The sequence below is a fragment of the Pseudovirgaria hyperparasitica genome (genome assembly GCF_010093815.1).
Source record: "Pseudovirgaria hyperparasitica strain CBS 121739 unplaced genomic scaffold EJ05scaffold_11, whole genome shotgun sequence".
Taxonomy (NCBI): domain Eukaryota; kingdom Fungi; phylum Ascomycota; class Dothideomycetes; order Acrospermales; family Acrospermaceae; genus Pseudovirgaria; species Pseudovirgaria hyperparasitica.
In genome coordinates this window covers 1,179,882-1,205,944 of record NW_022985559.1, presented here as the reverse complement: position 1 = coordinate 1,205,944, position 26,063 = coordinate 1,179,882, and the positions used below count along the sequence as shown (strand labels likewise).

The following is a 26,063-nucleotide window of genomic DNA, read 5'->3' as shown; positions in this document are numbered from 1 at the left end:
GCAAAGAGGGCAAGAATTCAGGCAATTATCCTGCCCTTCATCATTCTCCGACAGCTCGTCTCCAGTCTATGGTTAAGATTAGTGATCTTCAGTCTCTAGCTCTGTACCTGATTGCCGATGGAAACGCTCCTCAGTGGATAGCTGTGCGCCATCGCAACTCTGTGCGAAGAGTTGTGATCCTCGCCGTGCCCGGCCTCGAGCTTGGCATGCTCAAGGGAAGTATAAATGGTTCTAGTGCCAATCCAGACATTAAAGAAAGCACTGTAGGTGCCACCTCCACAGAGACAGAACAGAGTTCAAAATCACAACATGAACGTGGGAAGAACGCTTCACCTGATGACTACTATCCCTTCGCCTTAACGCCTGAAGGTCTGCCAGCACCATCAAAACCGCTGGCCGATTGTTTTGCCCACGCCTGGCCTGTCAGAAACCCAGGTGATGATAAGTTCAATCGCATACATTCATCTCTGCAAGCTATGCTCACTGTCCCCTTGCCTAAATCTAAAGAGGACAAAAAGAACCTGAAAGGACCCAAAACTCCTCGAGAAAGCCTCCAATGGGAGAACAAGAGAACAAGCATCACAGAATTCCTTACGTCAGTCAACGATCTCCAGGAAAATGACTACGTGATTCACCCGGCATATTTGCCATCGGAAGAAGCAAAAGAGAGCGCTATGTCTGATAGACGTCGTATGGGCCGAGGCCCTGACGATGGCTGGGTGGACACACATATCACGAGAATCGAGGATGGCAATGTCTGTGATAGTGAGATCCAGCAAGGTAGCATTACGGCAGGCCGCACAATCTTCGCTCTTGACTGCGAGATGTGCATGACTAGCGATTCCAAATTCGAGCTCACCCGCATCAGTATTGTTGGATGGGATGGCTCTGTTGTCATGGACGAACTTGTAAAACCAACAAACCCTATCACCGACTATGTTACTCCATACTCTGGCATGACGAAGGAGCTTCTTGATCCAGTCACCACCACGCTCGCAGATATTCAGGCACGTCTACTCGAGCTTCTCACGCCCCATTCGATCCTCATCGGACACTCTCTGAATTCCGATCTCGAAGCACTCAAGCTTACTCACCCCTTCATCATTGATACATCCATCATCTATGCACACCCACGTGGGCCACCACTCAAATCTTCGCTCAAATGGCTAACGCAGAAATATCTCTCACGCGAGATTCAGCTGGGCCACGGTGCTTCCGGGCATGACAGCATCGAAGATGCGCGTGCATGTCTCGATCTGGTCAAACAGAAGTGTGAGAAGGGGCCCAAATGGGGAACCAGCGAGGCATCGGGGGAATCGATCTTCAAACGACTATCAAGAACGCCTCGACCGGGGGTTATAGATAGCACGGGTGAACCGCTGATGCGCAAGGGCGCAGTTGTGGACTGGGGCGATGCTAGGAGAGGCGCTGGCGCGAATGCTGACTTGTGCATTCCATGCGCCAATGATGCTGAGGTTGTTGAAGGAGTACAGAAAGTGCTGAAGGGCGATGCAGATGCAGGGCCTGCTTTGCGCGAGGGCGTCGACCTGGTTTGGGCGCGCTTCAGGGAGCTTGAAGCCGTCAGAGGGTGGTGGAGCATGGCCCAGCAGCACGACATCGACGCACAGCGCATAGCTGCGATACAGCGACATGCAGTCCCATCCACAACCATTGAAGTCGTAGATGCTCCAGATCCGGCACCCGCACCAGTTCAAGGAGAGAAAACCAACAAACTCGAGAGCGAAACTTCACCTTCAGACGTCCCCCTCCCACCGACACAAGCAGCACTCTCAGCCGCCATTTCATCGACAGTAAACAACATCGCCGCACTCTACGCGCGTCTACCACCCTGCACCGCCCTCATCGTGTACTCCGGAGCGGGCGATTGCCGCGAGGTCTACCGCCTCCAGGCCAAACATAAGCAGTACAAGCACGAATACGCGACGAAGAAGTGGGACGAGCTAAGCGTGAAGTGGGACGATAGTGACGAGCAAGCACTGCGGCAGGCTTGCAAAAAGGCTAGAGAAGGAGTCGGTCTTGTTTCGGTGAAGTGAGCAAGTAAAGGTCGCAGCGCACCGTTAGTGATGGATTAGTGTGTAGGTCTTCCGGTATTGTCTTTGCGATACCCGACTTCCTCGTTTGGGTTGATTTGAAAATGTCAGAACAGCCTCTGCGGATGGCTCGTAAAGATACATGTTTGACGTCAGAGGTACTAAATATATATGTAGGGACCACATCGTATGGTTGTGTGTGTCTCTTGCTTTCGTTAAATGCCCAAGCTATACACCTCCTTCTTCCAGTCAACATCAACACCGTGGCCCAGTATCGTCCAGACAGACACGAATCGATGAATGCATATTGTCTCCCCAACACAGCGTAATACGCACCACCCTATTCAGACTCAACCGCGTCGTGTTATCCTAGCTACCCTACAATGACGATGAATACACAGGAGAATGCATGTTCTACTACTCTTGTTATTCGCAAAGTATCGATATACCACTGGTAGAACCCATATTCTGTTGTTCTTGATATCCAGAAAATATCGACATTCCACAGGCGGAACACCGTGCTATCGTTCTGGCTATGTTTAATTTATGGTCTTTGGCCAGGTAGATTTGGAATAAAGCCTACTATCTATGGCGTTTTGGTATCTCTGAACTAGGGAGGACTACTATTTGCTTTGATGTCTATGTATATTACCACGTGTGAATTGGCGTCGTGTCTCTTTCTTGTCTCATGTGGATTCCATAATTGTCTGTCCAGGCGGACAAGAATGTTGTTGTTGTGTGATCTCTGCTCATAGATTATCCTGGGTAAGTGTGTTTGGTTATCTGATCATCCAATGCCTATGTGTTTTCCTTACCTAGGCCCTAGGCAGAACCGTGATTTGTGGAATACTCAAAGCCAGCATCCACCGTCTCAACACCACACATCCACCACACACTCAAGATCACAGCACGCACATCACATCACCAGCATCACAGCACACGCACACAGCACACAATCAAGAACCACTCCCATTCGACCACCGCGTCGGCAAATCACAAAGCCCTACTACCAACGCCCACTCCCCCCTGGCCAACCTGCCACAACCCCCCTCCCCCCTACGCCCCCATCAACTCAGCCACAACCTCCTCCTTGCTCATCCGCATGAGCCTCTCCCTCTTCTCCCCCGCACTCTCCTCCAGCTTCCTCCCCAGGACTCCCTCCAGCATCGCCCTGCTGCGATACTGGAACGTGAACACGGCGTACGGCCGCGCCGGCGTGTCCATGTACTCCGGACGCGCGGTCTCGGAGGGCCAGGCGCGCAGCGGGCCGTGGCGGACCTGGGTGTCCACGGATTTTGCGGCGACGGTGGCGGCGGCGACGGTGTACAGGGGCACTTCTGGTGCCGAGTGGTGGAGCTTGGGGTGGAGAGGGGGGCTGGGGCGTGGGTGCCAGGTTGAGGTGGTCCAGGGTGGGATGAAGGAGGGGTGGGTGCAGTCGTTTGTGCTGGGGACGACGGTGGATGCTTGGCTGGTGGTGTTGTTGTCGTTGTTGCTGTTGTCCCAGACTTGTGCTGCGTTGTCTTCGCTCTGGACCCAGTTTGCGTCACCCTGGGTTTGATCTGCTGCGGGTTCAGCGTTGGCGTTCCATTCTTGGTCGCCTTGGTTGTTGTTGGTTTGACTGTTTTCGTCGTTGGTAAAACCTGCGTTTCCCTGGTTCTGATCGGCTGAGGTGGCTCCACTGTTGTCCCAGTTGGAGTCTCCTTGAGTTGGGATCGCTGGAGTGGTGTTGCTGCTGTCCCAGTTGTTCTGGGTTTGGTCTCCGGAAGCATCGGCAGAATCCTGCCAGTTGGAGGCTTGGTTCTGGTCTACAGGAGTATTGCTGTTGTCGTTCCAGTTGGCGTTGCTTTGGGTTTGACCTGTTGAGGCATTCTGGTTGTCGTTACTGGTGTCCCAGCCTGAAGTATTGCCCTGATCCGGACTGAAACCTTGGTCATTCCCGTTGTTCCAGTTCGAGCTGTTGTTGTCTTTAGACTGAACGCCTGTACCTTCCACTGCGTTGCTAGCGGACTGGGTTTGATTGGAAGCATTGTTCCCCGCTGGTAGCTTCGTGTTTTTACCCTGAGCACTGTTCCTTGAATTGCGACTACCATTGTTGCTTGCAGGTTTGCCTAGAAGGGAGGTACGTTGGTGCTGGCTAGTACCTCGAGTCTGACCTTGTCCGATTGGGTCACAGGCTGTGTCGTTGGTGGTTCGATTCTGTCTCGCATGGCTGGTCTGAGACCCACCGGGATTCTTGCTGCGAGTGCTACCAGACTGACTGCCACGATTGTTACTCGGACCATCCTGAGAACCCGGAGGAGTACTGGTATGCGAGCGTTTTCCTGAGTTGCTTGCCGATTCGTCGGGGTGTATGCTTTCGGTCCACTTGGCGATACTGTTGGCTTTCTTGCTCCATGCGATCTGAGAGCTGCCGGGTTTGCTGCCCCAACTGCCATCGTTCTGAGGAGTGCTTCCGCTTGAGATACTGTTCTTAGGAACCCATTTCGTATCACAGCTACTGTCTTTTCCAAAAGCTGGGCCGCTGTAATTACGGGGTTTGTCGACTTTCGAGCTGGACTCTTTACCTTTGCCACCGCTACCACCACCAACAACAACACTGTCCTCTTCTTCGTCCCACTTAGAGTCCTTTAGGCCTCGTCGAGCTGCAGAGATAGCGTGAGATGGGTGAGTGAAGCGTCCGCTTCTAGTGGCTCTCTCTTCAAGGATTTCCCAGTGATCAGGATTGGCCATGTTGAGACCTGCTTGTAGCGCACCTGGATAGGTATCTTCTTCACTCTCAGGGATGGAGGAAGGCCAATCTTCGGTAGGCGTTTCGCGCATTCGAGCACGGCGGGAAGCTTCATTGACACCGACAGTGGTAGTTGAGGATGACTATAACAGAACATTAGGTATTACTCTCAAGAATAGAGTGGGAGCTATTGCGGAGCATTTATTCAATGACGCGATTGCAAGCCATCTATGGAAGGAATGAAGCTCACATCACTGTCAAAGCCGTCCTTTGCTTTACCACTATGCTTCGCTGCGTGGGTCTTCAGTCCTGTCTTGCTGGCATATGAATCGCTAGATCTCGGGCTCCATATTCCCATGCGATCGCCAATGGGATCATAGTGCTTCACTGTATGTGGTTTAGCTCCTATTTCATCTTCAAAACCGACAGCACGATACGAACTAGGTCGGTTTTCAGAGTTTTTTGTCGTGGGCGCTTGTGTCCAGCTGTTTCCTCCCTCGCTTGAAGCAGTGCCATCGAAAGCCAAATGCTTAGAACGACGGCGTTCGTGCTTAGGTGAATGCTCTGAAGCCTTTGAATGACTGCTATGACGGCGCGGATGAGACTGGGAGTAGTCACGCTGAGAGCTTCGAGAAGGGCTTTTCGAAGAGGGATCACGATCTGGCGAGCGAAAGATCTCTCTGAGGCGCTCTGGGCCCGCCCTATTGCGGCCTTTGGAAACATGTGGACCTTTTGATGGCTCAATTTCATCGCGATCGTCACTGTACCATTGGTCCTGGGTATCTCGCTCGCTGCGTCGAGACTTGCCTGTCCGAGTAGTGTTAGAGGAATAGCTCATGTAAATGCGGTGTGGAATGAATGAGGAGGCATATGTGGTATGTTAGGGACCTACGTCTTCCATCGTCGCCACGCGACGACGTTCGAAAATAATCATCAGAAGGCCCATCGAAAAGGCCACCAAGCCCTCCTACGCTACTGTTATCGTCGTTTGCTTGAGTTGAGGACACCTTGGTTTTGGTCGCAGCAGTTTTAGTTCTCAGAGGAATTTCACGTGAGGTTATCAATTTCGGAATATTGGCGAAATCAACTTTTGGGTCTGGCTTGCATCTCAAAACCATAACCGTGATGGTGCCCATGGCGTCGATGTTGGGGGGCGCATTCGTTGCGTCAGCAGCTCCTGTGATGATCAGTGATAGGTCATTGTGAATAATGTATCAGGAACGTACCAATGTTGAGCGCCTCAAATTTCCACCATCTCGTCTTGAAAGTACGACCCTCTGGAAGTTCCTGTCCACGAAAGATGAAGTGCACGTCAGTGCTAACGGGTGAGACACCCTTAGCTGGAGCAATCAGACCCTGACGCACGCGGTTGCATTGATATTCGCCATCGATGAAGACAAAGGCAGCGATACCGGTGGCAATGTATCCATTAGAACAGAACTTGATGCAGAAAGGCTCCGGTTTCTCGGGCACAGCGATGAAAGTGTTGACAGCGCCGTCAGCGTAGGTGGTGTTGAACTCACGCAAGACCGTCTTCGGGCCCTTTGGATCGGAGAGCTCGAGATGGCAATGCAACTGCTTGAGGTCAGGCATTGTGAAGTTATCTCATGCTCGAGTCAAGAAACCATGCACAATCGGCAATGAAGGTGAAGAGTAAGGAGGAAGAGGAGGCCAGAAGTGAAGGGGGGGAGAAACAGAGTTTTTATAGCTAGGCTTCCGTCCGGTGTATTGCCGTGGAAACAAGATTACAGGTTTGGTGAGCAAGATGAGGGGCGGGTAGGTCAAGTGAATCAATATCTTTGTGGACGTGAACTATTGTCTCTCACCGCTCCCTAATACACTGATACTATGCTCTTGGGTAGGTAAGTCCAAATCTTGTCAATGATGCCCATGAAAAGAAGCCATGGTATAGGACATTCCTGTATCGTGAACAAGTGAGCAGATAAGTGGCATGGGGGTATTTATTGGGCTTTGCGTATCTCAATATCTCAAATGAACAATGTCACAACACGCCCTAGTATTGGGGTTCAAAAGGGGGCCCACAATCTGAGACGGCTGTCTGATCAAGTGCACGTATAGTAGTACATAACGATGTAACAGCTCTTAAGCGCAAAACAGAGCTGTCTCTGAGCTTGCTTGGAGTACGCCCTGGCTGTTGTTGTATTTGAATGCGGATGACGTAAGACGCGTCTGTATAGATACGTACCTACTAGTATACTCCGGAGTTCAACCGGCTATGGTTGAACTTCGGAGTATCACTAAAGCGCACCTGACTAGCTACACTCGGAAGGGGCCACGTGCACGGACCAGCACACCCTAGCTCTGCGAATGACTCGCGTGCAACGTCATTCACTTCGCGTGAGCTTCGACAAACACCAGAAACTCCATCCCAAAACCGCATACTTGAAGGCTCTATAGAAATCGTGTATCTTGTGTGCCATTGCAACACGCAGAACACGCAGCCACCTGTATGTTCCAGTCTGACACTGCAAGTTGATAGATCGTGGGCCTTTCCCTTTCTTCTCCGTCTGGTGCGACAACAACTCCAAATGTCCCCGCCCGCGGCTTGCAGTGCTTCTCGCTGGTAGAACAGCATCGTCGTACAAGACACTTTCTCGTCGGTAGTCGCTGTCTTCATTCTCTCCATCGTGCTGCCCAAAAGTAAGAAGAAGAAGACTAAGATCTGACATGGACTGAAGTCTTTGTTCACAAGAAGTCGCAGACATGACATTCACTGGTCGCTCTCTTCTTCCAACATTCGTATCCATGGCGGCGCCCTCAGTATTTGTGTCTATGTAGTAGTCGTAGATATTCCCACTTCAGCTTCAGCTCCCTTCCAGTCTTCTTCTGCTTCTTCTTCTTCTTCTTCTTCTTCTTCTTCTTCTTGTTCGCCGCGCTCTCCTATGTCACAGTGTTCGCTTTTCATCTCTCCTCCACAGCGTATAGTCGAGTCAAACGTGCATCCATCACGCTGTTTGTCCGCTGCTCATTGCATACGCTGCCATTCTTGGTCCCTTCAAACCGCTGGCGGTGACATGTCCATGTCCATGTCCAATTCACTTCCTTCATTGCGCTCCATTCGCGCGTCCTGGTTCACTTGACGTCGCCGCGTTGTCAAAACTCGTTCGACGGTCATGCCCATCCGCCCTCGCGCCGACACCTCTGTGTTGTTGACCTACCTTCACCAAACTCACGCCTGTTTGCTGCCCGCCTCCGCCTCCCCGCCATCTTTCTTCTCTCAGCAACTGACCAACGTTTTGCGTTTTGTCCAAGCAATATCTCCTCTCATCTTTGACGTTTCAATCTACTCTTCCCTTCTACCGCTCTTTGTTTAGCCTCTGCGCAATTGGCATGTCCAGCTAAATGTCTTTACCTCCAACAGACATGGAAGAAGATGAGCCGAAGTATCGCGGGTACGCTGCTCTCGCAACCGGCAACCTGCCAACCTGCAAACCTGCCAACCTGCTAACACGTCAGCAGGAGTTATCCTGATAGAGAAATTCTCGTGGACTGCGTGCAGCAGGTCATCCAGCTGTTGCATGAGCCAGCATCCTTCCACCTCACTCAAATCATCTGCAACAAGAAAGACAACGACGAGCTTATTTCATGGTTCGCACGTCACATCGGCAAACCATGTCCTGCGCCTGAACTGCCACCGTATCGTATAGGCACTCAACCAGCATGTGGCCACTACCCAAATTACATTCTTGGCTGTCACCCCGAGTCACTGATGCGCCAGAAGATCAAGACTGCAAGGGTTCAATATGCCAAAGCATTGGAAGAAAGTCAATGTCACGATGTACGCATCACATGGACAATCCCACCCGGACAAGACTCACTTACGCTTCTTGATGAGAAAGAGTCTCTACTGGCTGTTCGACAAGCTGTGAGTCCGCACCACCTTGGTCTTCATGACCATTATTAATTGGCGTGATAATAGTACAACCGACGATACTCTACGATCGAATGGAGTAAGTCATCACACTCTTAGGGTTCAGACTGTTGCTAACAAGTTATAGACCCTAACAGCGGTGAAGTGTATCACACACCTTGCCTCATACATGGTATTAAGCTGACCTTCCCGAACAGTGGTTTCAACATCGTTCTCACTGTAGACGAGCTTGACTCGCTGATGAAAGCAACTGTGAAATGGCCTATCACATACCGCGCCAATTGCGACTGGCTAAAGCTGCCTGAGAGCTCAGAACCGGAGGTCACTGAGGAACCCCCAAAACCTGCTAAAGCACCGACGACTCGCGAATATCCTGGACCACTGCCACGTGTGGAGGACTTCCTTGGCCCACCTATGCATCAAAACTTGAAGACCTGGCGTATCTTTCCCTCTTGCAGTGACAGGAGCAGGGAGCCTCACATTCTTCCAGCAGTGAGCGATGCCCCGACTGGCTCGCACCACCGTTATATGCCTGGCATAAGTAACGAGCCTAAAGGCAGGCTTGAAAAATTCATAATTCACGATACTGCCTTGTCAGTCAAGCTGATCGAGATGGAAGAGCAGGAGAAGAAGAGGACTGCCAACGTTAGGACGCGTATTAGATTGCCTCCTACAGGCGCACCACCCAATGTGGCTCCGCATTCATTGTCCAGTGTCACGAGTGTGGCGCATTTCCAACAGCTGAAGCAAGCTGCTGCTGCTGCCCATCAACTAAACTCGCGTGGCACACCTCGACCTTCTAGGGGACCCCAAGGAGGACGCCAGGTTTTTGGACAAGACCCTAGAAGACAGCAAGGTTTGCGAAACGCTGCTCCACCACTTCAAAGACGAATTACAACTCAATGTGTTTTGCCACGCAGACGTCAGCAATATAGACTCGCAAGTCAGGCCAACATAACAGAGCTCGACCATACATCGGTGTCTTCATCTGATACCATTGCCGTCGCCAGTGGACCTCAGCATCTGCGTGATCTTGATTTCTCCACTGCAAGAGCTTTGGTTCGCTCAGAGGCTGAGTTCGAGGAAGCTTGCACAGCTATCTTACCGGACAGTCCCTTGGAGATCATTACCGAGGAAGCGATTGCACAAGAAACTCTCCTTGCCGGATCAAACCAGCGTGGCCCTTGTCCTCCGGTTAGTGGTTCAGGCGCTTTCAAAAAAAGTCGACTTTCAAGTATACCGACAGCTACTCTCGCACCTATCGAATCAAAGGTCTGCGACGCAGACGATGAGGTCGACTCTGCAGATGAGGTCTTGCAGGATCTCATGGACCAATGTGATATGCAAGCCGGCGATTCTGAGTCCTCTGCTGAGTCCGCAATGAGTGTGTTCTGGTCGCCACAGAAAAAACCACTAGCTATATCTACATCAAGCATTTCAAGCAGTCCTTCGCAGTCACGCACAGCACACGCATTGAAACGAATAACAGGTGGTCTTTCCCCAGCAAGCTCCCTTCGCTCATGTGCCTCAACTGCGTTACAGATCATGAACGTAGCAAGGAATGGTCGCAGTTCAACGAGCTCCTGCTCAGACGAAGACTCTCCTCCGCTTTCTCTCATTGATGGGGGGAAGGATTTTCTGAGGCCGTCAGACTCATATACGCGTCTGAAGGAGCTTATGAACCCCTCTCCTCGCAAGGAAAAGGTCGCACGTAGCTTGCCTACTACACTGCGGCGCTGCACGACGTCCGCAACGCGTGGGTCAGAGAATCATACGTACAAGTCTTTACCTGCCGAGCCAAGATTGTCACTGGCCACTGGTATCACGGTCTTTCCGGTGATTGTATCGGCCAACGCTGATACGCGTATGCAGTCTGCGGCGGAGCACTCTGAGATTCGCCCAGTTGTGTGCGATTTTATGGATGGTGGCGAAATAAACGAATTCACCGAGGACGCGAGGACCAACCGCAAAAACTCATATGCGCCGGAAGACTCGGAGGAATACCATGCTCCAGCTGTACGCGACTTTGCGCAACATCCACATCCACTTCTGAAGCGGCGAAGGTCCATCGACACGATTCGCAGACACCGTAACGGTCAGGTCATTGCTCGAGACTTTTACTGGTGCCCGACTCTTGGTGACAGTTTAAGACGCTTCTTTCGCTCTCGCATGTTGGAACTTGGGCACGGTAGATTCAAACGTTACGCAAGCTGTCCTCGCTGAGCTTTCAGTAGCGTTACAACAGCTACCACACCGCCTCTTCTCGGTGCCGATAGCTTACCATCGCAGACTTGCGTTATGAAGATCTCCAGGGCATGATTGTTTCGGGGCAAGACACCATATCAAATTGTCAACGCCTAGGCCATGCTATATCATCACTTAGTCCTACTGTCTAGTATGGAAGCTGCACTGATCTCACTTTGGCCTCTACCCTTCTACCGTTATAACGATTATCCGACGCGTCAACGTCAAGATCGTAAATCTCCATTCTACTTTGCCCTTGTCACAGAACATGGGTACGACGGCTTTGAAAGGACCAGTGAGACATCTCTTTCGTTTCGTTTTGTTGCGTTTCGTTCATTTCCTTCTATCTACTGCGGCTTTGTATTATGTTGCTCTCTGTCTCACTCTCTCTATCTCACGGAGACTCGGGACGCATCTTCTTAACGGTGATACCCCACGGTCGGAGGACGACGGACTGTGAATGAACTGACGGTGGGAACCATTGGATACGAACTTTCATACGAGCGCTTCGAGATACCCCGGTTCTCTAACCAATGCGAGAACCACGACCCTCATGGTCGCTTTTCACACGCGTGAAACTTTTTATGGGCGATGGTGGGAAATTGCGAGTGCCGCGAGACATGTGTGTTCTGAAAGGCTTGACGCTTTCCGAGTAGCATGTGCCTGCACGGTGTTTGTGTGTTCATCACGGAAGCAGGATTTGGGACTCGTTAATTTCTAATAAATGTAATGAATCGTTGACAAGCGTGGTTGCTTTGTGATGGTGTGCTTTGCTCGTGAAGTTTTGCAGTGCAGGAGGGTTGAAGGAAGCTGGTAAAGAAGCTATCGCTAATTGACGATGCGACAGCTTCCGGGACAGTGTATGCGGAGGCCCGACCTAGGTTGACCGTCGCGGTTACTGAAAGCATTTACCTCGCGACTCTCAGAATATCGTATCATCTATATATCACACAGCGAAAGTCCTCGACTGGCCTGAGTTGAAGAAATGAGACCCTTCACACATCCTCCATAGCGCAGTCTACCACCTTCAAATGATCTGAACAGATAATCCGCATCCATTCCAAAAAGACCCGTTCCTCTATCACTCTCAAACCAGTGTCATGAAAGAAGAAACCTTCCCCCAAAGAAAACTAATTAGCCATCATTTTTCATGTTCAATTTTTTTTCTTTTTTTTTGGGGGGGAAGGGGGGTCAAAAAAGTGTTTTATGTAGTCTTGGACAGTATCATCAAGGGAAAGGGTTTTTGCATGTTTATGATTTCGGATTCGGAATTTGGGAGATGAATGGGACGAGATGAGATGAGATGAGATGAGATGAGACGGGCTTTGTCCTGTCTATATGTACGAATGGCTAGCGAGCGCGCGAGAGCAGCGAGTATGTGTATGTGTATGTTGTATGTGGAACAAACCGCATAGTTCTGATTAGTTTGCCGGACAAAAGGGAAACGAAGCAAGGGGCCAGCCGGCCACGCTCGAACGAACGAACGAACGCTCAACATTCCCTCCCCTGCGCAAAACTACAGACACAGGACACACATAGAGAGAGAGACACACACACACGGACAAACTACACGGGACAGACAACACAAGACAAAACAGACACAGGCATTTAAATCATGGTGACACAACGAACCGCATCCAGCCACCTGCAGGATTGCAACACTTTTTTTTGCGGCGTCTTGTCAGTCATTCTGTCTGTCTGTCTGTCTGTCCGCAAACGAATTTGTCTCTTCGTTCTTTCTTTTGGGGATTCCTTCCCTCCTTCCCTCCCTTCCTGCGCCTGCCTCTCTCGTTCGTTCTGCAAACGATTATGTGGAATGCAGCCATTCAATCCGGGCACAGCGTAGTGAGATATTCTATTGCATCTCAGCAACACTTGGGGGTACAAACGACCACTGCTTTCCTCTAGCAGGCAAGCAAGCAACATTGCGTTCGAAAAATCTCTTTTACAAAAGCATGCATGCCCTTGAGTTGAATATACAAGCTATATGAACAAAGCGAAAATCCACCATCTCCCGCCACTCAATCCTTGACACAAGCACAGCCGAAACGCCCCGAAAACGAAGGTGTGGGATTCTTTCTCGTTGTTTCTGTCGTCGTGTCACATAGCTTGTACGACTGCCCGGTCCGCCACCACCACCACCACCACAAATGTCCACGTTCGAGAGCGACCTCCATCTCCTGGCGCGCGAGCGAGCCAGACTTGCGAGCGAGGCGAAGGCGGCGAAAGCAGCTGCAAAGGCCAGAGCGGCTGCGCGAAAGGTGAAGAGTGAGCCTCCGAGAGCGGTCCGGATCGATTCCTTTCATGATCCTGCGAATGCCGCAACGAGTGGGAGGACAAGCGCGGTTATGGAGTGCCAGATGGTGAGGCCGTCGACGGAGACGCAGGGCACGCGGAGCTCGGGGTCGACCACGGGGAGGAGTTGGAGACATTCGCTTGCTTCTGTTTCGACGGCCGGGGAGTGGTCGTTTACGGATCTGTTTGGGCGTGAGAGAAAGAGTTCGAGGAAGGAGGTAGGGACGGATATGAAGAAGGGAGAGAATCCTTCGTCGGTGTCGTCGACTGGCACAAGATCTCGTCTCGCGCGGACATCGAGATCACCATCGACGCCGAATACAACGGGTACGTCGAGGTGTGTGAGTCCACTGGAAGAGAAAGAGATGGAGACAGAGCAAACAGAGGACGTTGGATCGGTTGCAACGTCGGATTATGCGACCATGAAACCTTTCACAATCCCAGTCTTGGTACATTCGTCAACAATGCCGATGTTGCCGAAAGGACATAGTCCACACAAGGACAAAGGTGGCGAGACAAAGAACAAGCAGCACTCTGATTCCATGTCTTCGTCAGAATCTGCCAGATCTTATGCAACCTCAATCACCACACTGTCCTCGATGCCTGACATGCCGCCGTCACCAACAAGGTCTGAGAAAGAGTTCCCGCAGACACGTGTGGGATCGGAATATGGTGGAGACAAACGACAATCGCGAGACCGTCGCCAAGTTCTAAAAAGCGCGAAAGAGTCGAAGCATGAGGACAGGCCTGATAGTACAACATCGGGACTCAATGGCGGGAGTTCCGCACAGCTGGTGGAGGGACCACCTAACACGAGATTATACGACTCTCCGAGATCGAACTCACCTTGTCGGACTGTTAGGAAATCTGATGCTAGCGCTGGGTATTCTCCTGCTGTGAGCAGCACATCACCTGAACTGGAGAGAACTGTAGCAATTACTTCCAAGGCTTCCAATATGAAGCGAACATCGGAGCAGATGTCAGCCCTGGAGAACGACTCAAGCCTTGTGTGGATGACCAAATGCTGTACTGCAACAAGACAAGAGCCGTCGCCACCATCAACCGAGACACCCGAGATCACCGACGACGAAATCGTCGAGTTGGAAAATCATGTTGCGCACATGTTGCAGCGAGAAGTCAACGATATCTTCGGCAAAGATACTGACGTCGACAGGTTCTGGGAGGACGATCATAAGCGTCATCAGCCGCTAAGACCCTACTGCTCGTCGATGAGCAACTACACGTATGGAAAGACAATGACTACGTACTCCACATCAGAATATGGAGAGACTGCGACAGAACGGCTCAGTACATGGCACTGGAGAAAGATACTGGGGCAGGATTGTTTGACGCCTTGGCGTGGCTACAGCGGAGTGCCGTATCCGGCCCAATTTGACGACTTTAATGAGGACTTTATGGAAGATGGACAGGTCTAAGAAGGCGCGCGGTTAAAGTTACAGTATTTTGACGAGAGAGCGTAGAGAAGACAAGGCATCGCTTTCGTGACAGTCAAGACAAAAAAGAGATCCTAGTGCCAAACATGGGCACCTGATATACGGTATACGAAGGCAGCCTCGTACTGTAATATCAAGACTTGCAAGACCAGGGATTGGTTAAATTCGAATTTTGGACAGGTGGTGTTGGAGGCGGAGTCATGACGAGGCATGTTCAGGATAAACAGGCAACACGATGAAACTCGGAACATACCCAGCAAGCTGAGGCGCCACGGTCAGTTGGAGCGACCTAGACGACCAGGATAGAAGGCGAAATAGATTGCGATAAGCAAGCCATCATTTCACCGGGATGAGGTTATTGCCAAGTGGAGGAGTAATACGAGAGAGGTGTGGCTTGGACAAATAAGACAAAGCTTGCATACGAAATGATGCGGTTGCCTTCTTTGGGCTGACCCGGTGGGTGCGTTCCATGTGAGACGTGATGTACTTCGTGCTATTATGCTCCTTGCTCTCCAGCCCCATAGACATGGAAGGATTGCGGAAGGTTGATTGCCGGTCAAGGAGGTGGTTTAGTCTCGCGCCATGATGGCATGGGGTACGGGCCAGACCAAGTCATCATCTCTTGAGTGCTAGCCAAAGCTTTGGAGGCGAGCCACCGTTGCAAGTATTGTAGCAGACCGGTCTGGAAACGACGACATGACGGGTGGTGCGAGCGAGGGTTATGTAATGCAGCATAAATGCACGATGACTATTGCGGAGGGTGGCAGTTGGATGGCAGACTCCAGCGTCAAAATCGCGCGTCGGAGGAATGCAAGGGCTATGGATCTGCCCTGTCGGAAGGGGAGGACGTGGAGGGGCGTGGTGTTTTACATCCTCCAATGGCTAATATCTCCACCACTTTGTGAGTATACTCAGTATAGGTTCTAGGCTACGATAACGTGCGAGAAAAGGAACCAGTCCAAGGCATTTCGTAATTGTTCTTGTGCCCTGTCCGTGTCATGGTGGGAGAGAGAAAGAGGAAAAGCGGATTACGACAGTGGAGGGATCGACGAGCTGATCAGCCGAGACGCTACGATTAGAGTCAGCCAGCGCCCGGAAAAAGGAATGGGGCAGCCAATAGGAAACAAAGCCTGCAGCCGGCGAGTCGATAGATTGAGTTGCAAGTCTGGGATCATGAGCATGATTGGGTTGTGAGATGGTGATGGAGTGACTGGTGGATGAACGGTGGTTGGCTGGTGTTTATGTGTGAAGTGTGAAAGTTGTGGGATAGAATACCTGATACCCGGTATTGATTACTGCAGTAGCGAGCGGGTAGGTACAGTACTGTAATTATCCCTGCCTGAATGCTGCCTGGGGCCCTGGTCAGTTTTTCCTTGTGTGCGTGCTCGCCTGACGTGGCAGTCAGAGTCTCCGCAGTCGGACTTCCCTCACTCTCTCGTGCTCAAAAGGCCCGCCCTTCCCCATCCTCCTTTGCTCCCGATTTCCCGCTCGCCCTAGCTTTCCTGCGTCACTCATTCGCAGCTTCATTCAGAACCTCCTTTACTTCTTCACAACCTTCTCCGCATTTACTAGGTATGTGCTTCTGGATGAGCTCCCACTCTATCTTCCTGTAGTCGTGATCGTCTCCTCGCGTGTTTGCTGATCATCTTCGTGTGTCTGCAGCCTTGTTCATCACCAGGCTATCAATATTGCTACTCGATACACTTGTTACCCCACAACATCTCAACACTCGATCGACTAATGGCGAGCAATACCATCATGCACCCCTCGACCACTGACGCTACCTTTCAGAATGTCCTTCTCGAGGAAATGAAGGCCGTCCGGAATCAGTGCCCATCCGAGGAAGAATTCCAGATGCGTTGGTCCCAACGCAAACAAGAACTTTTCTCCGAACTCAAACACTTCGACGATCCTCAGCCCACCACACACGTCCCTCGGAGTATATCCTACGGAAGTCCCATCGCCACCCGACATGTCCCTGTATGGCTCTGTTTTTTGGTCCTCACCGTTCCCATCTCTCTAACCTCTGCTAGGGTTACACCTCGACAGCCCTAGATCGTAATATGAACGCCTCCTCGCAATCTGCTCCAGCCGAAAGCTTTTGCGGCGACATCTACACCAATTTCGCCGATGCGTCTGCCTCAACATTTGGTCAGAATGCTCCCAAAACTGATGTATCCTTGGACTGGACCGACTCGTACTACACATTGAGCCCTACCAACGACTTGCCGAAATCTGACGGTGCCTCCAACCCAAACTCGCCGAATATGCATATTTACTCGCCTGGGGCCTTCGTTCAGCGAAACTTCACTGATTCCCTCCTCCCGCGCCAACAATATATCAGCAGTCCTGTCGACGACTATACTACCGATGCGGTTCAGCTATCCTTCGGCCAACCCGATTTCCACTATGGAGGAACCTCTCCTACGGAATCGGCAAGTAGCATTGACACTCCTACCAGCTCTGCTATGGAAAGTCAACTGAGTTGTGAAAACAGTTCTGCTGGTACTTCGTACAATAGTACTCCCTTTGAAATGCTTCGTGTTGATTCCAATGTTTCTGCATGCTCTAACGTGTGTACTAGAGAGTCTTCTCTATTTCCTGAGTCCCATCATGTAAAGTTTGAGAGCTCAAACTCTAATTTCATTACTTCTCCTGTTTTTGTTTCTGCGGTGGATCAACCACAGTCTTTGTTGTCTTCGTATGGTGTCCAAGAAGCACCATACTCTCAATCAGTCACTCAGTCGGACCTAGTGGAGGAGATGCAAAGGTCGACATCGTATCAGAGCGCTGTCTCTACACAATCGCGCTGCTCACAACGTAAGCAAGAGGTTCTTGCCTCCGCAGCACGTCCGATAGCACCTAAAAGTGCTACCGAAACTGCTGCGTCACGTGCTTCATGTCAGACCAAGATGGTTCGCATCAAGTCTCAAGACGGTTCTTCCAAAGACGTTGCTCAGATCACGAAGGCTCCGTACATTCGTCCTCAACACCCGAAGACTCTATGTCCCCACTGCAATGAATACCCTGACGGGTTCCGTGGCGAGCATGAGCTTCGGAGGCACGTTGATCGTAAGCACGCGACAGTGAAAAAAGTATGGGTGACTGTCGATGCTTCAGAAGGCAAGCGCTTCCTCGCCAACTGCAAGCAGTGCCGCAATAGAAAGCAGTATGGTGCGTATTATAATGCCGCTGCTCACCTCCGCCGCGCCCATTTCCACCCACGCAAACGTGGCCGCAAAGGCAAGCATGATTCTGAAAAGCGTGGTGGTAAGGGCGGTGGTGACGATCCGCCGATGGACTATCTCAAGCAGCATTGGATGAAAGAGATCGAAGTACATGTGTCGAATGACGCCTTATTTTCGAATAGCGATGGAGACGTCGTCGACACCCAAGAAGCTCAGTCCCCGTGCGATGTGCCGTACAACTTCACTCATTCCCACATCGTCGACGAGCATGGTGTGCCACAATATGCGACTGCTCAACTACCATCATCTGCCTCGGTTCCTACCACGTCAATACAGGCGTCGACTGCACTTGTCACCCCAGAATTGTATCAGCCCCAATTCGACCCGTCGTCGTCGCTTATGGGCGACTATTCTGCATATGATTACACCACTGCATATCAGACCCTAGACTACTCATCTGCATTCGACTTCGGCAACGCGCATTACAACCCGACATTATTCGCCAACAACCCGCAATAGTATCATCACTACTGCAGTAACTCCCCCTCCGCCCTCCCCCGCAAAGCTTTCCTTTCACACGTCAATGTCCGTTTTCACGTTTGTGGAACACGACTGTAAATGATGCAGTCGGTCCCTGAACGTGCAAGTGTGATATTGTCGTCTCATTGCAATGATATGTTCGCGTGTATCGACTCGTCGATACCGCAAATTCAAGGTTTGATTCGTTTTTCTTTCTCACATCCGCGTTGTGTAATGAGACTTCTCATTATCTTTCTTTTCAACATTATGGGTGGCTCTTGTGTATACAACAACCAAGCGCTGGGTGTTGCAACTACTTTGGGTGTATGATGTTGATTGGCTTTGAGCGTTGAGCAGAGTAATTACAGACGCATGACGTGTTCTCGTGTTATGAATCATGATTATTTTCTCGCAATCAGCGCTCTGCTGTTTGCTCTCTCCTTGAATAACATCTTCTTGTATGTATCTTGTTATCGAGGAAGACCCCGTGGGTCCCCTCTCTTAAGGAATTGTGGTCATGTCGATGCTTTACAAACGCATCGTCTGGCCCATGTATCACTGTTAGAATTATGTCACCGAATACATATTCTCCCTCTAGACCCTAGTTTTGAACGAGCTCACATCACCCGACGTGAGTTACAATGCCTCAGGTTAAGGCGATGATCGAGCTTGACTGATGGGCTACCACTGCCTTATAGTCTTACCTTTACGTCTGTGCCTATGTCGCTGCAGCCTGATCTGATCATCTTTTGTGCACTCGTAGTTCTTCACAAGCCCTACAGGTCTTCGTGATATGTTCTACGTACGTACAGACAAGTTCCTGCACTGCACAATTCACTGTCGTCCTGAGCGACAATGCATCATCTTTCGAACATGGCTTTCTGCAGCACATACATGCATTCAAGCCGTCTCTTCCACACAAAGCGCGCCGCGGTGATAACATGCGTGTATTACACATCGTCAACGCCTTGGCTCGTCATAAACCAAAATCGGCGCAAAGCTCGCACACGTAGCAGGTACGTAGCAGACCTATCCCGCCTAGACCTACCCACGCAGCATATTAGCTCATAGACACTTGAGGTCTCATGTGGAGGATTCGGGATCCATATCTGTTGGGAGAGTCTCTAGGACGGTGTGTAACGAGCTGGCATTTGTCCAATGCGTGCTCGGAGACCTGCCTCGGGGTGATCATTGTCGGTCTATAAAGCTATGTTTACACGTTGGCTGTTACTGTTGCTGTTGCTGCTACTGCTGCTACTGTTGCTTATACAGGCATGCGCCGCCCTCAGGAGGACCAGCCAGACATACACGAAAAGCCCTGAATTTAGAATAACTTGACTAACTATCTCCTCTCACTCAAAAACTCCATTCGGTCGACAAACCGATCTGGTTTTCCATTTTCTTGAACCACGTCAGATCAGATCTCAGTTTCCTCGTTCGTGGCGTCTAGGATGATGAGGTTGATTATTAGAAGGGGGAGTTGTAACGTCCAAAATGCTGTGGATGATGTCTTGACTGCGGACTGTTTTTTAGAATGCTGAGGCAGTTGGGTAAATAGACAGTAAGCATATGGCAACTTCGTGTGGGTAGGGGAAGTTGGGTATATTGCTTGTGAGATTTTGAGGCTATGCACATGTTCGCGAGGTTTTTGCTATGGATGGATAGGTAGTAGGGTAATTCTCGAAAGTAGGCGTAAGACGCCTTCTCTGCTCACTTATCGGACCTTAGACTGTTCGTAGCCATGAATGGATATTTTCGGCCTGATACTGCGCCGTCTTATACGTTATCATCATATTTGCTAACTAACTCCTTTGGATATCATATCTCTAAGCGATGAAGACGACATGAACAGATGCGTTTGCGTCGTATATCCGCGTTGATAGAACTGCTGTGGAGAGAAGACACTGCGATGTATATCTTACCCTCCATAATGATAGGCAACAGACAACAGGCAAGATGAAGAACCAGTAATTGTTATGTTTTTGGAGAGCGGATGCTAGTGAGAAGCTGCGCTTTATGCTAGAGAGACGCGGCCAGACATCTATACCACGACTCTGAAAACTATAACACTTAGGAGCCAATTAGCTAGGTAAGACCATGTATGCAAGGTCAGTGATCAAACAAACAAACAAACAAACAGAAATACCTATAAAGTCACAACTCCAACAACCCCGACATAGCGAACTGCCACTTCTCCAGTATGCCAAACTCACATAATCTGCATTTCCAGGCTATTCGCCAATCGAGGAATCTCCCATCTTCAGTATGCATGCATGCATGCGGCAAACAGGTCTCTCGTGGGTGTGTTTGGCAGGTAAGACAGCATCCACTCAAATGCGTTACGACACTATATTCTGGGATAACAGCAGTATCATCATACCTGAAATTTCCAGTCTTGTCTTTGGGCGAAGGATGTTATATATGGATACCACGACGGCGTGGGGAGCGGGCTGGGTCTATATATAGGTCGCCTTGCGAAAATAGATCAGGGAGACGCATCAGGGGTAGAACATAGAACATAGAACATAGAATAAGATGAGTTGTGTATATATGTGTCAATCTTGGACAGGGAAGGAAGGAAGAAAGGAGATAGCTCGTATCAGAAGCTTCCAATAAAATCAAGCCTTTGTTCCCTGTACAGATGGAGTTGTTCTATTCTATATCTGCCTTCTCACTTACCTGTAGAGAAGAAAGAGAAAAGAAATCACTCCTAGAACCGTATCCATCTCATCGATCATCGCGGAACTATCTATGTTCCAGGTAGTACTGCTGAATCTAGCACCTGAGATAACATGTTCCCGAGCAGCCGCGTCTTGTATCTAGGTGTTAAGTTATTGTGTCACGAAGGTGTGCGTATCATCAGACTATATAAGAAACTCGAAACTTATTTGAACAACGAACGTAGCAGAATAATCGCATGGTAATAGTATCAGTCAGATACTTACATGTTCTATGCCCAATGCCCATCCAGGATGAGGTAGCATCTTACATCGAGATATCAAACTTATAGCTATATTCCAGTTTTTACATGTACGTATTACTCCAATATTCCAGCCCATGACCAGGGGAAGTAATTCCTAGGTAAGACGCGCCAGTCAAGATGCAAGATGGATAGATGGCAGGAAAGCTCGTCTTTATATTCCGTTGGAGCAAACGGTATTAGTCTACATCTGAGTGACAATTAAACTCATGAGTTGGCATGAACAACGATCTGCGCTGTTTTTTTCTTTTCAGAATCCGTCTTGACGTCGTCGTCATGAGTCACGCTAGAACTGTAATTTGTTCTCTAGTGGTGAGTAGTATATGCAAGAAGTTGTCTGGAACACTATAATGCTAGAATATCATCCTGGCCAGATGCGGAGATGGGCAGTATAGTTGACTGGCTTGTTAGACAACACTAGATACTACTGTTTGTACTAATACCAAGTCCAAACACCAGCCCCTCCTCCGTACCAAAGAAGTTCCTCCGAAATAAGTCCCTTCAATGAACCAAACAGGATATCCATCACTACATCTCACCCATATCCTCACACCTCACCTACCGTGCTATATAACCACAGCGTATACATCCCACCAATAAACACACATGCTGTACATTCCATAGTCGTCACGTATATATCAACCATTACGATCCTTCCAATCAACCAAGCTCATACATCAAACCAGCAGACCCACAACAAGCAAGCAAGCCGGCATTTCTTCCTAGTCCAATTTACCATCCCATTGACAAAAATTCAAATACCATACCATCCATACCTAACTAGCACCTCGCTTAGCCGCCGCCGCCGCCGCCGCCATCGCCGAGCCCGTCCGCGCGCCACGCACCGCTCGTCCCTCTTAGCGTGGGGGGCTCGCTCTTTCTCTCCTTCTCCCCTTCGAATCGTGCGTGATGGTATTACCAGTAGGTAGTCAGTCATAGCCATGGATAACAGCAAGACTGGCGTTATGTAACACTACGAAAAAGAAAGTCCCACCAAACCACCAAACCACCAAACCCGAGATATACAATCCACCCAGTCCTTACTTCCTTACTTACATACCTACTTACCTAAGAGGGACAGGAACGCACGGTAGGTACGTACCCCAAGCGCCATCCATCCCATCCATCCATCCATCCAGCCGTCCCAAGTAATGCCTCTTCCCCTCCTTCTTCTTCCAGCCGCCGACCCGCCGACTCGCCGATTCGCCGCTTCACCGGCGGTCTAATTAGCTCCAGGGATCATCAGGTCGGGTCCGGTCGGGGGGTATTCTTTGACCGGATAGTGTAGTAGCAGTACCTCTAATTAGTCCAAACCTCGCACGAGCACGTCAGAGCACCCGCGGTGCCGCCGTCAAGGTCAAGGCCAAGCTCAAGCCCAAGGTCAAGCTCGGGTCCCTGCACCGCGTGGAGGACCGAGCACGGAGGACGCGGCGCATGATGCGGAATGTGGAAGGAGGAGTGCGACTGCGACTGCGGGGTTGATGGAATGATGCTAGGTAGTTAGTACCTGGTTTCGTGACGCTCGGAGGACGGACGAGGTTGATGGGTTGCGCTTGGGGGATTGGTTAGGAGAGATGGTTTTTTTCTTCTCGGGGGAGGGAGGATAGGAGGAGGTGGTGGTGGAGGGGGAGGTGGAGTGTGGAATGATTCATTCGTGAGAGAGGTCTGGCATGGGATATATGTAGGATATGTTATTCCTTCCTAGTCGTATATATATGCAGGACCATCGACCATCTTGCGGCGCAATAAATGTATGTATATGTATGTATGTGTTTGCGTTGTTGTGCCTGGCGATCATTTCTGCGCGCATCCATCCATCCATCCATCCATGATTCACCACCTGGACCGTGCTGTGAACCTCCACGGGTCGCCGGGGACAGACATGATGCTGTGTGACGATTACTTGTCAGACACATGTAGCGTAAACTTTAAAACTCTATTTTTTTGGGTGAATCCTTTGCCAGTTTCACGGGACGTCTGTTGATGATTCAAGTCTCTCTTTTTTTTTCAATTCTATCTGTCTCTCTGTCTCTCTGTCACTCTCTCTGTCGCTGTCTCTGTCTCTATCCTCTATTTGCGTCTATTTGCGTTCTAGATGTGTTGAATCGGTCGTCTGGCTATCACGGCCCAGTGATGCTAGGTACTGCTTTGCTCTCCCCTCCCGGTCTGTTGGAACCTGGGCTGTTTATAGTGCGCAGGCAATCCGCTTGCTTGCTGCAGTCTGGAAAATGCAGGCCTGCATCTCATTTCGTGACTTTCCCCAGTATCCTGCCCTATCTATAAAGCCGTGACACATGCGTGGTAATCGTAACAAACAACATAAATCCCACCAGCGTGGTGGTATAAACACAGGTCGTTTCTATCCCAGGGGTATCATAAGAGTATAACTGCATGTGAGAGTCGATTGGCATGTCGAAGTATGGCCCGAGACTTAGCCATGTGTCGTGTATCGCAGTCGATAAATTTAGCAAACATTGTTTTTTGACGCCTCGGGCCACTTTTGCCTCTATGTTCGTGTCGTGTCGTCTCTGATTCGCGGTGTATAGTATAGATTCATAAAAGTATGCAATCCATGCGATGTTGGCTTTCCAATGTGCTTCTCAAGGTCGCTCAAGTATAACTCCTCTCGCCGCCCTCGATCCGCACCTGGCGCATCGGTTTACTGACCCAGCTCATGCTTCTCGGCAGTCCAGTCTGGCTCTCCAGGTCCACACTCTCGCGCTGGATCTCGATTGTCGTCTCCTGGTGGATGTCGCCCTTGCCCCAGAACGCGCTATTGAGCTCGCACTCGTCGGACGCGAGGCTGCCGGCACGACGATTGCTCTGGTGGAAGCGCAACTCGTTGCGTCCAGAGTGTCCCATGCTGTGGTCGTCGTCGCCGTCGTCGGAGGTCCGGTCGGTGTCGTTGCTGACAGACTTGACGTAGTTGAGCTCGTGGGCGTCGGCTTCGACGCCCGATTTGCGGTTGTGCGAGAGTATCGCGTTGCTGTCCTGGTCGCGCTGGTTCCTGCTGCGTGAGTTGAGACCGGCAGTGCGGCTGCCGGCGCTGGTAACGGCGGTGCGGAGAAAGGGGACGAATTCGCGGAGAAGAGGCCAGATCATGGGCGTGTTGGAGACGTAGACGGCAACGGAGGACTCGCGAATATACCACAACATGTACGACGAGTCGTAGACGTCGGAGAGATTGTAGACTTTTGTAAGGATAGCGGCGATGATGACAAAGGTGCCCATGCTGAAGACGAGGGCGAGGACGAGTTTTTGCTTCAGGGGGAGATTTAGGCGAATGACCATCGGTACTGCGATTAGTAGCATCATGACATCGCTCGAGAGGTTGAAGCATGCTTGTGTGATTGCGTAGTGGGCGAGGGTCGTGCATTGCGGGTCTGGCGGAGGCATTCCCCAGTACCCTTTGAACGGTCGACAGAAAGTAAAGAAGCCAACTTCTGTAGCAATGAATCCAACGGCAACATAGCCGGAGAGAAGCAGAATAAGGCGGGTCTGCCTAGTTCCAATGGTAATACGATAATACATGCAAAGCATGCAGCACTTGAGGAGGTAGATTAGGCACAGCATGGCCTATAGGATATGTTAGCACAGAACCTATCATACGGACAACCAAATTTACTGACTTGTTCGGAGATGACGACAATCTTTGAGCCAAGTATACGCTCATCGATCTCCTCCTGAGTGAAGGTATCGAAAAGCTCTGGTTCAAACAGGTTGCTACCCCCACCGCTGGCGATTCTGTTCAGGGTATAGACAAGGGTTGTATATAGGACCTTGACATAATTCAGCACACTGAGAACGTTGAAGGCTATAATATACGTACCCCAGCCAGAATCATGAGCCAGTCATCGGCACAGAAGCCCTTCAAGCCAACTCTGCGTACTCTTGCGAAGCTAAGGCTAATGTCAGCAAGAGTCACGTTGCGTAAAAGGATGATCTACCATCGAAGCACGATGACGGCGATCCCAACCCCGTACAGAGACCAGGACTCGGAGCGAAGATGAGTTGCAAAGTCAACCATCTTTGACAGATGATATTGTCGACCGTCCGGTGTTGCTGGCGGAGGAGTAGGAAGGCCTTCGTGAAGAAATCAAGTGCCCAGAGGATTATGTACGAGGGGAAACAGCAGTGAGAGAGTATGCAAGTTGATGAGCGAGCATGACCTGACACTGATCCCCACAGCTTCCCACACAGCGTGCAAAGTGTCAAACAAGGAAACCAGATGTCAACCGGGATGATGGCGATAGCAGTGACAGAAGCTCGGATGTTTCAAAGAAGGAAGCTAGATATAGAGGCCGTGAGGCGATGTGGCTCTTGCGGGAAGAAAGTAATGATAACCACCCCACATGGGCTCGGACAGGGACTATGAATATGGCGTATGACAGTTGTAGAAGGGTGGATGTGGTTAGGAGTTGCAAAGATATGGCCAGCATGTAATGAGATGACGGCAGAACAAGGGGGGAGGGATGTTAAAATGCTTGAACCAATCTCTCGGGACAACAGCAGACAGCACAAACCCAGAGCACGGGTTTGAAGTGAACAGGAGAACACATAGTAGCAAAAACGCATGTTGGCTCATCAAGTGTTCCGGAGAAGGGCGCCACCCCTCCCCCTCCCCTTCAATTGTGTCGAAGTGTACAAGTAACATTCCCCCACGACTGAGCAGAGTGGAGAGAGTTGGGCTTATTGGGAGATGCAGACATACA

At 50.4% G+C, this 26,063-nt stretch overlaps 6 protein-coding genes across 6 annotated transcripts; 4 read left to right on the top strand and 2 right to left on the bottom strand.

Annotated features, from left to right (window-relative positions):
• Positions 1-68: 68 nt before the first annotated feature.
• Positions 69-2,054, top strand: EJ05DRAFT_440891 (uncharacterized protein; the record flags this gene model as incomplete). The annotated part of the gene is made up of 3 exons (XM_033741954.1): positions 69-294; positions 379-1,591; positions 1,742-2,054. 3 exons carry the CDS (start codon positions 69-71, stop codon positions 2,052-2,054), a joined length of 1,752 nt encoding a protein of 583 aa, XP_033599118.1.
• Positions 2,055-3,107: 1,053 nt separating this feature from the next.
• EJ05DRAFT_512293 (uncharacterized protein) lies at positions 3,108-6,737 on the bottom strand (the record flags this gene model as incomplete). The annotated part of the gene is made up of 4 exons (XM_033748320.1): positions 6,006-6,737; positions 5,672-5,956; positions 5,030-5,586; positions 3,108-4,922 (listed from the first exon to the last, which is right to left on the bottom strand). Exons 1-4 carry the CDS (start codon positions 6,370-6,372, stop codon positions 3,108-3,110), a joined length of 3,024 nt encoding a protein of 1,007 aa, XP_033599117.1. The 5' UTR covers positions 6,373-6,737.
• Positions 6,738-7,845: 1,108 nt separating this feature from the next.
• EJ05DRAFT_72071 (uncharacterized protein) lies at positions 7,846-11,039 on the top strand. Its single transcript, XM_033749925.1, has 5 exons — positions 7,846-8,192; positions 8,260-8,665; positions 8,720-8,750; positions 8,799-8,817; positions 8,869-11,039. The coding sequence occupies exons 1-5, from the start codon at positions 8,143-8,145 to the stop codon at positions 10,892-10,894; spliced, it is 2,532 nt and encodes an 843-aa protein (XP_033599116.1). The 5' UTR covers positions 7,846-8,142; the 3' UTR covers positions 10,895-11,039.
• Positions 11,040-13,065: 2,026 nt separating this feature from the next.
• On the top strand, positions 13,066-14,646 carry EJ05DRAFT_487530 (uncharacterized protein; the record flags this gene model as incomplete). Its single annotated transcript, XM_033745621.1, has 1 exon — positions 13,066-14,646. The coding sequence occupies one exon, from the start codon at positions 13,066-13,068 to the stop codon at positions 14,644-14,646; it is 1,581 nt and encodes a 526-aa protein (XP_033599115.1).
• A 1,836-nt stretch (positions 14,647-16,482) lies between these two features.
• On the top strand, positions 16,483-18,557 carry EJ05DRAFT_72003 (uncharacterized protein). The gene is made up of 3 exons (XM_033749924.1): positions 16,483-16,644; positions 16,714-16,838; positions 17,046-18,557. Exons 2-3 carry the CDS (start codon positions 16,728-16,730, stop codon positions 18,369-18,371), a joined length of 1,437 nt encoding a protein of 478 aa, XP_033599114.1. The 5' UTR covers positions 16,483-16,644; positions 16,714-16,727; the 3' UTR covers positions 18,372-18,557.
• A 5,091-nt stretch (positions 18,558-23,648) lies between these two features.
• On the bottom strand, positions 23,649-25,410 carry EJ05DRAFT_71947 (uncharacterized protein). The gene is made up of 3 exons (XM_033749923.1): positions 25,181-25,410; positions 24,981-25,130; positions 23,649-24,927 (listed from the first exon to the last, which is right to left on the bottom strand). The coding sequence occupies exons 1-3, from the start codon at positions 25,193-25,195 to the stop codon at positions 23,962-23,964; spliced, it is 1,131 nt and encodes a 376-aa protein (XP_033599113.1). The 5' UTR covers positions 25,196-25,410; the 3' UTR covers positions 23,649-23,961.
• Positions 25,411-26,063: the final 653 nt, after the last annotated feature.

What these genes read in the sequence shown, in the direction of transcription:
- EJ05DRAFT_71947 (XM_033749923.1), bottom strand. An exon ending in TTGTCGTCATCTCCGAACAA is followed by an intron (nt 24,928 to 24,980) that starts GTCAGTAAATTT and finishes CATATCCTATAG; the next exon opens with GCCATGCTGTGCCTAATCTA.
- EJ05DRAFT_72071 (XM_033749925.1), top strand. Translation starts at nt 8,143, where the DNA reads ATGTCTTTACCTCCAACAGACATGGAAGAAGATGAGCCGAAGTATCGC. An exon ending in GATGAGCCGAAGTATCGCGG is followed by an intron (nt 8,193 to 8,259) that starts GTACGCTGCTCT and finishes ACACGTCAGCAG; the next exon opens with GAGTTATCCTGATAGAGAAA. An exon ending in TACTGGCTGTTCGACAAGCT is followed by an intron (nt 8,666 to 8,719) that starts GTGAGTCCGCAC and finishes GCGTGATAATAG; the next exon opens with TACAACCGACGATACTCTAC.
- EJ05DRAFT_72003 (XM_033749924.1), top strand. Translation starts at nt 16,728, where the DNA reads ATGAACGCCTCCTCGCAATCTGCTCCAGCCGAAAGCTTTTGCGGCGAC. An exon ending in AGAATGCTCCCAAAACTGAT is followed by an intron (nt 16,839 to 17,045) that starts GTATCCTTGGAC and finishes GATGCGGTTCAG; the next exon opens with CTATCCTTCGGCCAACCCGA.